The 13,913-nt window shown below is 40.8% G+C and overlaps 1 protein-coding gene across 9 annotated transcripts in view; it reads right to left on the bottom strand.

Moving 5' to 3' along the window:
- The window catches only part of DYNC1I1 (dynein cytoplasmic 1 intermediate chain 1), a 193,977-nt gene that overhangs the window by 141,150 nt on the left and 38,914 nt on the right, over positions 1-13,913 (bottom strand). For 6 of the 9 annotated variants that reach the window (XM_037386335.1, XM_037386336.1, XM_037386333.1 and 3 more), the window contains 2 exons: positions 12,905-12,964; positions 8,755-8,870 (listed from right to left, as the gene is read on the bottom strand). In XM_037386335.1, the coding sequence (XP_037242232.1) occupies positions 8,755-8,870; positions 12,905-12,964 (176 nt within the window). The remainder of the gene's footprint in view (positions 1-8,754; positions 8,871-12,904; positions 12,965-13,913) is intronic. The other 3 variants (XM_037386338.1, XM_037386340.1, XM_037386341.1) reach the window with 1 other exon arrangement.

Here is a 13,913-nt window from a genome sequence, read left to right as displayed (position 1 = left end):
CTCTCCAGTCGGTCTGAGGGCAAGCAGCTGACACTCCATCCAAGGCAGGTGGCCTCTCCTATGGAAATGAGCCAATTAAAGGAGGCTATAGAGGGGCACAGTTGGCCAGCTTCTTAAGCTGTGGCTCAGCTATAGAATAGAAGATAGAGAGGTGATGAACAGAAGAATTTTCAGCTGCATAATTTTTGACCCAGTACATTCGCAGCATGAGTTGAAACAGAGGAAGGGGTTTTGGCATGTGAATCTTTTTCCTTTCTTTGAGTTGCAAGTGCCAAGAAACAAATAGAGAAGTGTGAAGTAACACAGCAGTGTTTTTTTTTCTGTACATCTTTTTAACACTACTAATAAAGGGGTTTCCACGTATGGCCTGTGCCTATTTCATCCCAGATTTTGTATCTACTTACAGGATTAGAAAGATTAAGTGCTAATTAGAGCACTGAGGATTAGTAACTGCTACTTCTGCAATGCACATTTTTCTTAATCTTGTCTTTAAGTCCGGTGGAGATTGGTCCGTGTTACAAAGCCAGAGTTTGCCAAAGGTTACTAAACATGGAATAGAAGGTGCTGGGTATTATTTTTCTTGTATATAGTGAATAGGTTTCATCCATTAGGTTAAAGAAGGAAGTACAGGGATGGTAGGAAAAAGCATGCTTTGGAAACAAAGAAATGTGTCTTCGTTGTTCTGTTGGAAGCAATGTTAACCCAAATTTCCCCCTTTTTACATTTTCATATCCATAAGTTCTAATTTGAGCACTGTAATATGTACAACGCATTGTTAATTCAAAGTATGTTCAAATACTACTGAAATGATACATACGGTACAGTGAGAACTAGGAATGTTAAAATGGCAAATAAGAGAAAAATTGGCCACTTTTTTCACTGACTGTTGACTGGGAAATGGTGCTGTTAATTAGTGGGATAGTTGCCTTCTGTTCTTACATTAAAGCTCAGTTTCCTGACTTTTTTTTTTATATATATATATATAATATACTATACTGATAGTCATATATTTGCAAATAAGTTTAGAACTGTTTGGTTGCTTGAGGGGAGCACATAACAAATCAGCTAATTTATGACAGTTGTTCATGTGTGAAGCATGGCCAGGATCTTTTTGAGAGAGGACAGACTTAGAGGAAGGTTTTAATTTCCAGCCAACAAAGGAACCATTTTGCATACAGGTGTTACAGGGCTTCTCTCTGAATTCATGGATTGCTGTTAGTTTCAGATGTCAGGACAGAAAGATGGGTCAAAGACACTATGAGATGACTTGCAGCTAGTTAAAGGAGTTTGAGGTCAAGGCTGCTAACATCAGAACTCTTGTTTTCCACCAAGTGACACCAGATGTACCAGGATCCCATTCAATTACATATTTCCCAACTGAAGGAGCAGGTTAGGTTCTGCACAAGCGGGCTGACTATAATATTTTTTTTATTAGCCTCCCATCTCTTGGGTGGAGGATGAGATCCACTTGCTCAAAAGCACAGAGCAAGGATAATCCATTAGGATCAAGCAGGATCTGCAAGGAGGGGTGGTAGAGCACAGACCTTCTCCATGCTGTCTGCAGAGGCTATGAAGTAGTACTCCTTCCACACACAGAATGACAGTTGCACAACAGTCCCCTCTGAGGCAGCCACAGCCTAAAAACTAGTTCCTCATTCATTGAGAAGGCAGTTAAGCTTTCTGGTTTGACCCTCATCTTCTAGAGCCTGAATAATTTAGAGAAGGTGTAGGCACAGTTGTGACTAAGTCTGTTGCTTTCCTTCTAACCTTGTAAAGAATTATTAGATATGTTTCCTGGGCTTGCATTTAATGCAGAGGTACCTCATGCAAGAGACACTAGGGTTTGCAGAAAGCTGCCACTTTGGAGAAGGAAACTCCCATGCATGTGGGCTTGATTTTCAGAAGACCTTCCCAAGATTTTAAGATTGTGAAGGAGCTGCAGAGTCAAAACACTGTCCCTGTGTAATGAAATGATAAGGAACAAAGTCTAAGATTCCTAGAGTTTTCCTTCCTCAGACCTCATGCTGTGTATGACCAGAGCCAATCTTCTCTGTGCTAAATCAGTTTTCAGTAGATAATTCCCAGAAAATTGATAATGCTTAATAAATTCTCAGATCTGTCTGTTCAAAACAGTTTTGCATTAAGAGGGCTCTCTGCTGAAAAATACCTGAAGACCATCCTAATTATATGAAAAACTCTCCTCCAGAAGTCTTTAGAGGGGACCTGGGAGGAAAGAGAATGGAAGCAAATACTGCAGCAATGATCACTGATAAATGTACTGGTAGATCATGGATGTAACAAGACATCTTTTAGAAATGGAGTGGGACTGTCTTACAGAAATCCTGGTTTTGCCCATGTATGCAATATATTTCAGGATATTTGATGTCTCCTCCTGCCCTCAAACACCAAACTGTGTATGACCATATATTACAGCCTCTTCATTCTTCCTCCCAGAAGAAACCCTTGTCAGTGTCAAATACATTATTCTGCACAACAAAACCCGAAGAAACACATTTTTAAAAGCCAAGACCTTAACCTAATTATGTACTACATAGAATTATCATGAGCCAGCCGGTGAAAAAAGCCTTTAGCGGTATACACCTGACATCTGTAGCTTGGTAGAACCAGAACACAGATCCACCACATCTGGTACCTGCCTGATGTGGCTGGCCTGGAGAATATGTATTTTAACAAACTGTACTTTACTAATTGTACTTCAAGAAAGGATTGGCCAGAACAAGGGACTGTAGCCGATTTCACTACTGTATGATAACCTGAACGTTTGTCATAATACCTACAACTGATTTTTTAAGGCTTTTTTTTTTTTTTTCATTTCTAGATAATATTCCCACACACACACTTTTTTATGTAACAATTTTGTCTCTTCTCACACTTCTTTCATCAGCACTGACATTCGCACAGCTTTTCAGTCATACAACTCAAGCATCTTCTGCTAAGTATTATTCTGCAGGTCACACCAGCATCCCTCCCTCCCCTCCAGCACCCCTCAGGCACGACATGTCGGTTCATCGCTTCACCACCAGAGGGCACTGCCGGAATAACTTTGAAATGTTTTGAAAGATTCTGCCCAATTTAAATAAAGTAAATAAATAAATAAATAAAGCAAATACTTCACCTTTGAAATCCTGTTATTTAGAAAAGGGGATACAGTTGTGACAGGCATAAAAGGCAGTTATTGAGAGACTGTTATACAGTTCAATGCCTCAAATCTTTGCTCCGCTTTCTTCTAGTCTCATCCAATCTTGTACAGTCTGGTACAACAGCACAAAATAAGCTTTGTTGATTTAATCAAACAATGCTGTCTTGAATTAGGGTGTTTATGCCAACTATTGAGATCCACAGGACGACCCGGATGGACTGAGGTTTGAGAGGAAAAGGCAAACTAGATTTTTATAGCTAACTAAAACAACTCAGTGATACGTGATACTGCCTAGGGTAGACCATAATATTTAGAAAATTAGTGTCCATTAGTACTAATACGGAGGCTTTGTATCTTTAAAAACAGCACTTCTGCTTGAACACTGATTCATCTTTAGGTTATGTCCTCTTTTTAGTAGTGATTTCTATCCCAGTTCTGCTCTGCTTTCCAACACTAGCTTTTGTTTACAACAGAGGGTCTCTGCTTTCCCCCCAGTTATCTATCACACACATTTTCATGTATCCTGGCACACGTTGCATGCATGGTGATGCACAAATGTGCATCTGCATTTTCCATTAAATGAGGGGCTCAAAGCTATTCTTGGGTCCAGACTTGTTTTGTCCTCTTCAGACTGGAGCTGAGCTCTAAGATTCTCGGCAAGGGAAAAGCCAAAGTAAGCTCTTTAACTTAACCCCCAGCTTCTGATCCATGAGGTTTAGACAGATGGGGCATGGGAAAGCTGAAGTATGATCTTGCTTAGCTCTGGGACTGGCTTTTCTTAAGTACAGCATGCATTCACAAAGCTAGAGCTGAGCTACAGTCAGACACAAGAAAGCACAGCAGGCCTGGTACAGAATTTGCTGTGCTAAAGGTCTGCTGCACATTATCCTATGGGACAGGCAGAGCCAGAGCTCCACAGTGATTAAACCTGGAAATCTCAGCCCCTAACAATCAAACTAAAAATAAATTTGTTTATGGATGTTATCCTGGAACACCCAGGCGCCTGACTTCTTTTCATAGTATTGGGGCTTGTCAGTCCTAGTCACAGGTAACTAACTCCTCATTCAGTTACCAAAACTCAAAGTAGGACACAGCCCTCACACAGTGTCAGCGTATGACACTTTGTCACACCCTGTTTACTCAGTAATGAGAAACCTGCATTAATATGCTGACATGAAGCGCTCTATCAAGCTAGTCAGTGAAGAATTAGTCAATGCAGTCAGCGGCACCTAGAGAGTTTTGGTTCACACTACAATAGTCACATTTGATATCACACACAGACACCTCAACTCATGTGACTTGGTCTCATGAGCCTCAGACTGTGAGCAGAAATGCCCTCTCCCCCCTCAATGCTTTAAAAAGGGTAACTTTCAGAAACATTAGTTCAGAGAGTTACAGCGTCAGAGAGATGCAGAAGCCAGCTCAGCCTCTGGAGTTTCCCCTCCGTTTTGCCACTTTGTTCCAGACTACTTCCAAATGAAATAGAGAGCTTATTTTCCCTCTTTCCCCAATAGCCAAAATATCCTCAGTGTATGAATACAGCAGATAAACAGATGGAGCATGGGCCTAAACTGCATTCTTTGCCAGAACTGGGCGAAGATTTGTGATGTATCCTGCTTGGGAAGTGAGTATGGTAACACGTTTGTTTTCCTCACATGAACAACCATCTGTTGAAGATGATAAACAGGTGAAGTACATAGGACCCCCGTTGTTCTATAAAGTCAGATCTTCCCCTGTATACGGGATCTAATTTTTCAAAAATGCACTTCAGACTAACCCATTTGCAGTGACAGTCTGAAAGGCTAGAGAAGTAAGAACATCTCATTTTATTGATAAAGAAAGAGCTTCTACTTCTCCGAAGAGAAATAACAACATTCCTGACACTGGCCAGCAAAGCCAGAGAGGTCACAGGCCTTCACCTTCTTCCTGCCCCACTGTTTTTGAGGGGAACCAGATCAGAGGAGTATCTCCCTTCTCAGTGTGGGGACAGTGTGACATTTTCCTCCCTGAGACTTTACCTCCTGGCCCATTAGAGAGCAGGACAACAGCAAGCTGAAACAGAGGCAGGTACCCAGCAGAGCTTGAATGTGCAGGCTGTTTTCCTATCTGTAAAGGAAGCTTGCAGGCAGATACACAGATCTCCTTCCACTGCTGTATGGCAGTGATGGATTCATCCTGGGCAGAGGTCAGGCCATGGCTTTTCTGTTGCTGCTTTCTCCCAGGTGTACCTTCAGCAAAGGGCAGTTCTGAAGTGCTCTGGAGGGTCCAACCATTGAAGGCTACGTGGGGCTGCTATTCTGGGGCGATGTCAGTGTCTCTATACAGTGAAGGAATGTGTCCCAGAGACCTCTCAGAAAACATTTGGCATAGTCTAGGTCTTAACTCCAGAATGCAAAAGACAGCACAAGTGAAATGTTCTCAGTGCCTACAACTACCTAAATCCAAGTTCAATTATAGAAGGAGGAAGAGAAAAGAACACTTTTTTTCTCAGGCTCCAGAGCCAAGATCTGGCTCTGGGTGTTTTTGAAGCCATCCTACAAGGAAGAAAAGGCTGAAGCTTACTGTGACCTAAAAAAAGCAAAAGAATTAGGTATTTGTGATCAAAGGGTTGAATGATGCATATACACATCTCCCTAAATAATAGAGTGGGTGGGGGAAATGACATGTCATTATTCCTCTGAAATAAAGTGAATTACCTGTTCTGAAAAAGAGGAGTTGATCTGTTTTTATACAGTGAGGAATAATGCCACATTATTTCTTCTAAAATTAGCAGCTGACATACTGAGACTTCATTGCTTATAGCATCTGGCTCTCTGGCACTACACCGTACTTGTCACAATGAAGCTTTCCTTTGCCAGTTGTATAAGGTTTGGTGGGGAACTACCATTACCAAAGACCTACATCCACTGAGCTGCACAACAGCCATAGGTCTAAGGTACCTCAGAGTTTCTTTTTTCCTTTCTAGAGAAGCAATGTGCAGAAAAACTGATACAAACATTTCAGAAAAGTTGCAGAACTTTGAAAGGACTCAAAGTCCTCTTTCAGTGGCTTAATCATAGGAAAGATCTTTCCAACCAGCTGTACAGTTTATTAGCTGTCTTCCAAAAAACATGCAAGCGTATCACAATCTCATCCTAAAATTCTGCATTTTGACATTTCCAGTGACCAAGGCAGGCAGCGAAAGACTCAATTCCGAAAGCTGGTGTCAGACTCATCTAAGTCAATAAGGGGTTTCTTTTTTCTTTTCTCAAACTCTAAGGCTTCAGAAACTGAATAACTGAGCACATAACCATAGTAATGGCTGAACAATTTACCTTGAAAAGATAATGGCTGTATTTTATCACATGAATGCATAGGAACAGTGTGGAGACTGCTCCTCGGAACTGCTCTCCTGAGGAATTCCCCTCTGTTTGCTGTTCATGTTTAGAGTGACAGTAGGAAGGGCCCAGCATTCATAAAGAGGCCTGGGGAATTCAAAACCCGAGAATTCATTTCCATTAGACCTGGGAGACCAAAATCACAGAGCTTATTTATCCCCTACGGTTTCCAATTAAATAACATTCCAATGGAATAACCAGACTTTCCCGACTCTCCGTGATGGGTGCAGGGCCATGTTCACATCCAAGTTGTGTGCAGAGGATTCCCTAGCAGCAGGTTGGAAAGGAAATACAAGTTAAACTTTCTCTCCCACACACATCTGAGGGAAATGATCGTGTGATATTTTCTCAGTGTTTCATTTTAAAACTTTACTTCCGTCGATGGTTTTTCCTTAACCGTGACGACACAGAGAACATGAAAGGTAATAAATCCAGTCACCAAACGCACTTACACCCTTTGACCTTCCCCTCACAGGATTGCCCTGGGCAGTTTGAAGTTCATGGCTCTGCACTGATCTTCTCTCATACAAGTGAGGAAAAAGAGCTTCCTCTGTCAGAAGACCCAGACAAGCCACACTGCCCTCTGTGCCTGCTGCCCTGACTGCCAGGCTCCACAGCAGCACACCCTTTTGGCTTTTTGAAGGGTAGGAGATTGTCCTCTTGTCTACACAAGAAAATGATTTTGTAATAGTTGAAGAGCTCCTTGGAAAAAACCAAGAACAACTTACTGGAAGAAGTTGCTTCCTCAGGAGAGGTTGGCCTGTTCAGAGTCATGTCAGCTAATGAGCATGGGAGTTGCAGGCCTGAGAGAGGTGAACACATCCAAGCCATGTCTTCACCTCCCCATATCCATAGCCTGCACTGGACAAAGGCCCTGCGCCAGGGAGGAAGGACATCCTCTCCGTCAGATCTAACTGTGTCCATGACGATGCCCCAGGGTTGAGCACCTACTGGTCTCAAGCCAGGAAGGCAACACCACAGGGGCAAACCCCACCTTCTCGAGGCTTCAGCAGCCCCAGAGAGATGAGGGGAGACAAGCTGGATCAAACAAGGGCAGCTCCTGAGGCAACCTCTCCTTCTAAAGTGGCATGGCTGTCAGGACATGCTTGCTTATGAAGCAGCATCCAAGCAACAGGGTTGTGGACGCTTGAAGGCACTATTTCAGACAACAGATGACCAGAGTAAACTTGTGGTCTGGGAAAGTAGAATCTGAGTATCTAGCTCAGCAGTTTTCATTCCTGGTTTCTTAAAGGCAGACCTCGTAACCCAGTTGCAGAAAAAAAAGATGGCTATGTTTATCACTGTATCTTCCCTGACAGTAACTTATATTTACACAGATGTGCCCACACACCTTTTGCAACCTACTCAAACCTTCTTCTGTATGGAGCCTGATGGAGTCCTACACTATTTGCTTCAGGAAAGCACCCAATTGCTGAAATTCCCTTAATCCTTCATTGCTAATGGCAGAAATTACAGTCAAGACTGTCTTCAGTTTTTCTTCTTCTACCTGCTCTGCAGTAGTATGTAAATTACATCAGTCTAATACAGTTTTACATTCAGTTTAAATGGTTTCAACTGACCTGCAACCAGTGTTCTGCAGTACAACACTGGCAAGTGTGCAGTCTGAGAAACAGGTAGATCAGCACTCCCCTACTAACCACGCCACATATTTACTTATCAACAGGAAAGCCAAAAGCTAACAAACAGCTCCATGAGTACAGATAACAGATTCATCAGCAGAGAGAAAGCAGGACTGTCCACATCAGAGTAGGTAAGCCTCCTTTTTCAGCATGTGGAGCTAAACTATAACTTCTCCTAAGATTCATCTACTGGAGGGAGACACTATTACACTGACCAAATATCCAATGACAACTTTCCATCACACCATTACAAAGCACAACTTCCTTGAGAAAGCAAGAAAAATGGAACAAACCACTATTTTAATTACATTCATAATGATTTATTTGAAAATGTTTTCTCATTAAACTGCTATCTAAGCACAACGCATTGTAAGACAGAAGTAGCTCTGTTCTACCTGAATTTAAAGTCATTATTATAATTATTCTCACCAGAACAGCCATTAATCACATAAACAATACCCAGCTTGTAGAAAATATGTAACAATTAGCTACATTATGATTTACTACAATTTTTCTCACAATCTTTAATTCTTATTCAACTACTTACTTTCTATGAAAATGTTTTTTGAAATCTTACCTTCAGACTGATGCGTGGCAAGAGGCGTCTGCGTCTCCTTGGAGTATGATACCACCTCTCGAGGTAAGAAATCAACCTGGGTAATCTTTGACACCCCTAGTTTGTGCAGTCTGCGTCTAAGATAGAATACATGACATCAAAAGGTTAGCCGTGTTAAATGTAAATCAGCAGCAGGAACAAGAGTGTTTACTTTTATGAACAGGATAAAAAAAAATACTTCGGTGTTCGCTAAGATGACACACAATACACTATGCATGAGAGGCAACTAACTGCAATGAAGAAAATTAACCTGGGAACCATTTGCAACAAGAAAGTACAAGTTACTGAACTTCTAGATCATGCTGCTCAGAGGGACTGTAAATGGGAGAGAGAAAGACCTGCTTGTACCCCTTGCAACACACAACAAAATTCTCTTACATACCATCATTGTTAAGTTCTGCCTTCTCAAAAGGGTTAATCCTCAGCCTGAGAAACACAATGGTGGAAGGGGCCCAGAGGGTGTTAACCTGGCTGCATTAGGACTGTCAGATGTTCACCTGAGAGCAGTAACAGATCCTTTAATTGGCAAGGTGGGTAATTTCCATAAAGCAGGAGATTCTCCCTTCCACAGGAATCATTAGTAGTGGAATTGATGGAGGTTTACGATTAGTAGAGCCCTAATACAAGGGTTGGAGGGGAGCTCTGAGACACAGCTGGAACAGGGCAAGTATAGTTTTGTTTTGTTTTTTTTTTTTACTACTTCCTTTACTTTGAATAAGCCATATGAAATGAATCAATAAAGGCAACTCTAAGTGGGTAAGGGAAAAAGAAGAAAGACAGCTGAGCATGGTTATGAACACTTTTAGTCATACACAGTTCACTCAACAGCGTGTGTGTGGATCAATTTATTTCCTGAATATTATTTGACTGTCTGTAGGGAGGGAAGAATAAATGAAAGGTTACTTGCAAGTTTTTTACTGGAAAAAATGCCAACTTTCAGCAGAGAAAAGAATATGCACATAATAAGCAAATCTACTAAACAGGTCCAGTTGCCTAGATCAAGAAGTGCAAACATGCTTATACATTTATGGGAAATAAATTCATGGCCATGGTGTTTCTGAATGGCCATGTGATTAGAGAGAGCAGTCTGGAAAAGCAGAAAATTCATATGCATTATCCATATCCTCTCCATTTTCCAGATTGTCAGAATAACAGAGGTCAAAGGGGTTTTGATCTAATTAATTTACAATGGTTTAGATATTCAATTAAGATTGATGTCTGAAAGGAAATGGGAATCTCCAAAGGAAACTGTCATCATTAGATGACACCTACTGAACTCTTCAGGTAGTTAATGCTACATCAGCTATATATTTTTCTAATCTATCTTACTGGCTGAGTTGTTATTAAGCTGAATGCAATTAGATTCAGCAGGTAATCAGTATGAATCAGCTGTACCATGTAACAAACCACTAGAGCAGAAATAGTTGTTATAGCTCTGAGTCTTTCTTCTTTCAAAGAGGGAAAATTAACAAGTCTCCCTTCTTACAACCATCTGTCACTTTGCCAACATGAACAAAAGCAAGGATTGTCAAAAAATCCTACAGAAAAACTTCTACACCATTGCTGGGGGCAGAAAAACTTCTACAGCTTATGGTACACTTCAGCTAACGAAAGCTATAGTAGCAGTATGTTTTTGTAGCTGCTTTAAATGAGTGTTTGTGTGAATTCAAGCTTTAATTAAATACCTCAACCTGCCAAAATCCCATGTGCTTTTCTGTCCTGCAGCACCAGACACACAATCTCTCTCACCTACTTGGTCAGTTAGACTTTCCTATGTAACCAGTCCCCTGCTGCCCCTGGTTCCATCTACTGAGATTTTTAAGCCTTATGCATTGAAAGAGCTTCTTGACAGTGGTCTTGATTAAGTATAGTCTTTAAATAATCATGTGTGTAATCTGGGCCTGACTAGAACCTCACTTAATTCTAACAAGTTTCACATGAGGTCACTCCGTATCTTCTCAACTGTCCAAGGATGGGCAACACCAATCTTAATGGAGAGCAGCATTTAACTGCTAGTTGGGTTAACCTCTTTGTAGGCTGCTAACCAAGAATTGAGCTACAACACTGTGCTGTAAGAATGCATGGAATTTTTCATCTAAAATGTTTCCAATTCAGGAATTTCTGGTACCTGTACAAATGTCTAGTGTAGTCCATATACCAGTAATTAATGATGAAAACAGGGAGGCATCTCTTCATCTGAAGGAATTTGGCCTCTTATATCCTTTTTGTACCATGTAGCAACCTGTAATGGTTCTTGTGTAACTTTAAGTTGGCCTAGCCCTTGGCCCCAAGCACTTAGGGACAACTGGAGCATCCTTTCAGATCTGGACTCTTTCAAATATGGACTGTAATGTTCTACTCTGGTTCTTTTTAGGGCAGCACTAAACTGTGTATTTCTTTCCCATCCCTGCTTTTCACCTGAGGTGCTCACAGTTCTTATCACTTACAGTTTGCTGAATATTCATCTTAAGAGAGCACATAAGCTTTGAAGGATTCCTTTCAGAACAGCCTATGGGATGTCAGTAGGAGGACAGTAACAAAAGTCCATGCATTAAAATTGATTCTTCTGTCTGTAGGTGGCAGAAGAAAGATGTATCTGCTAGAAGTGTTTTGCTACACACATGATTTAATTGCTGACTGCAGGATTCTTTTGCATCGGTATTTTTTTTAAAATCTAGTCTCATGACACCAGAGGGAAGTCTGGTCCTGTGTCTAACCACCTTGATTTCAAAGACAGTTTTCTTTCAAAAGGGGCAGGACTTCCACTACAGAGTATACTTGTTATACCTGTGGATTTACTTTTTGGTGTGCTTATTTTCTGTCATTGCACTGACTGCTTATAAAAGATTGAAGTCTTGTGGCTACACACAGTGTTATCTTTTTGTGAGTCAAATAAAGGAACTTGCATTGCACAGCCATTTGAGGAACCTTGCTCCTGATAGTGCTCATCTTTTAATCCAAACTTCTGAGAAAGGACAGCTGAGATTTCTAAAAGGTTTCTGTAGATTAATACAGCTCAAAAAACTCTACCTTTCTGGTAGAGTTTGGGTAAAGTTGTAGAAGCTGGATGTATTTGAAGCCAGGTGAAAATTACAAACATTCCTAGCAGTTCCGGATGTGCAGAAACCCTCTGTTTTCTCTGCTCAGAAAGCTCTCTGGATACATTCCACTCTTTCTGATCTATCCTGGTGAATAGCTTTAACATCCGTAACTGCAGCTGGGAACACGGTCAATCAGTAGTTAAAGGGAAACTGTTCTTTTTCTTATAGAATGGTGAATGAATTTTACAGGAACTAGTAAAAGCATAAGACACTTGCCTGGCCACTCAGACAGGCAAGCCTGTAAGTTCATAGGTAGGGTAATTTCTTCAACATAGTGATTTGGTTTTGCCCGTGACTCAGGTTCTGAAGAACTTGAGGGACTGTCACCTATCCTTTTTAGAGGATAGAGAATATATCTGCAGATAGGCGTTTCTAAATTATTTCAATTAACTAATTTGTTTCAGATGCTTGGAGTAGAAATGTTCCATCCCAAACTAGAAAATAATAATTATAGCTCTTGTACAATTTAAAAAATCTTGATTGGCCTGAACTCAACTAAGATGCCAATTACTCTTGAACTGTCATCATAGTTAAGTGTACAATTATAAGCACATATACCGCTCCTAAGGAAAAAGGGGAAATCGTTACTGCATGTGGAAACAGCATAACTATGGCAGAGAGGAAGGAGGGGAATAAGTACCTTGCAAATGATTCAGAGAGAAAAATCTGAATCAACAGGTACAAACAAGGCCAATGTAACTGTACATGCACATTTATGTGCCACAACAATAACATTTCATCTGTAATGAAATAGTTATTTGTATTGTGGTTCAAGCAACAGAAATAGCAGCTTTTAACAAGCTTCTTTAAATAGTTGATTTTTTCCACTAAAGATGGCTTTGCTGAAGCTTCTTATTGATGAAAGTAAAAAAAAAGGAAACTTAAATTATGGTCTTTTTGAGTCAACAAAGCAAATGAAAATCACATAAAACCAGCTCAACTGGGAAGCATTTTCAAGATAATCCTTGCAAAGAAATGATAAATGAATAACAAAAAGAGCTGACATATACCCAAGTTCAGAGTCAGACTGGAGCTGCAGCACTGAGGGGTCTGTGTCCCATTGCAAGGTCCTAGGGTGGTAATCAGCCGTGCAGCACAAAGGGGGAAAAAAAAAAGAATACACAGAATTAACTGAAAGGATGAACAAAACCCCATCTCATTAGTTACATGCTCTATGTAGGTACATTCAACCTCCAAGTGCAAGGGACAGCCACGGTATGTCAACAAGGATTGTATGTCAAACTGTGACAGGGCAGGCAACTTATTCAAATTACATATTATTGGTAAACAAAGGGAAGAAGCTGGGCTTCCTTTCAGATATTGGCTAATGAAACGTTTGGGGTTTTTTCCTTTTCTTGAAAGATTTCTAACTCTTTCACTATGGTTGATGTATTCACAATAATCTGTGAAATATTCAGGCACAATTTATTGTAAACATGGTTTTGTGATAAGGTGAACTGAGCACTTGCCACAGACTCCATGGAAGAAGAGTCTAGCCCTTTGCACACTCCTGAGACTGACGGTAAAACAGTGCTCTGGGCACAAACATCACGTAGTGCACACACCAACAAATGGCACACTGACATCAGCTCTGACATATTCTGGGGGCATCTGAGGCAAATAAACAAATTATCATTTTCCTTCAGATAAAATTTCTGGGGAAGAGGGGAATGATACATCCGAGGAAATCAGATCTATGACAGACTCTTAATGGACTGCTGTCATATGGGACTGTCACCAGATGTACGAATGCTCCAGAGGTATAGACTGAAGTGAAGACATTGTTCCTTGCATTGCAGTGCAACTTGTCATGCTACTCTCTCTAAACCACTCACAGAGCCGTTCTGGAGTCCTGTGAAATACTTATAATCCCCCAATTTAGAAATACAAAAATTGACATATTGAGGCCAACATTTTTAAAAGTGCCCACTCATTCCCTGGCTCTTGATTTTACTTTATTTTTTCTACCCTTGGGAAGCCACATCTCATATGCAAGAAAACTGTCAGAACCCATGGCAG

The sequence above is a fragment of the Falco rusticolus genome, chromosome 4 (genome assembly GCF_015220075.1).
Source record: "Falco rusticolus isolate bFalRus1 chromosome 4, bFalRus1.pri, whole genome shotgun sequence".
In the NCBI taxonomy this organism is placed as follows: domain Eukaryota; kingdom Metazoa; phylum Chordata; class Aves; order Falconiformes; family Falconidae; genus Falco; species Falco rusticolus.
This window is presented reverse-complemented; position numbering and strand designations above follow the sequence as displayed.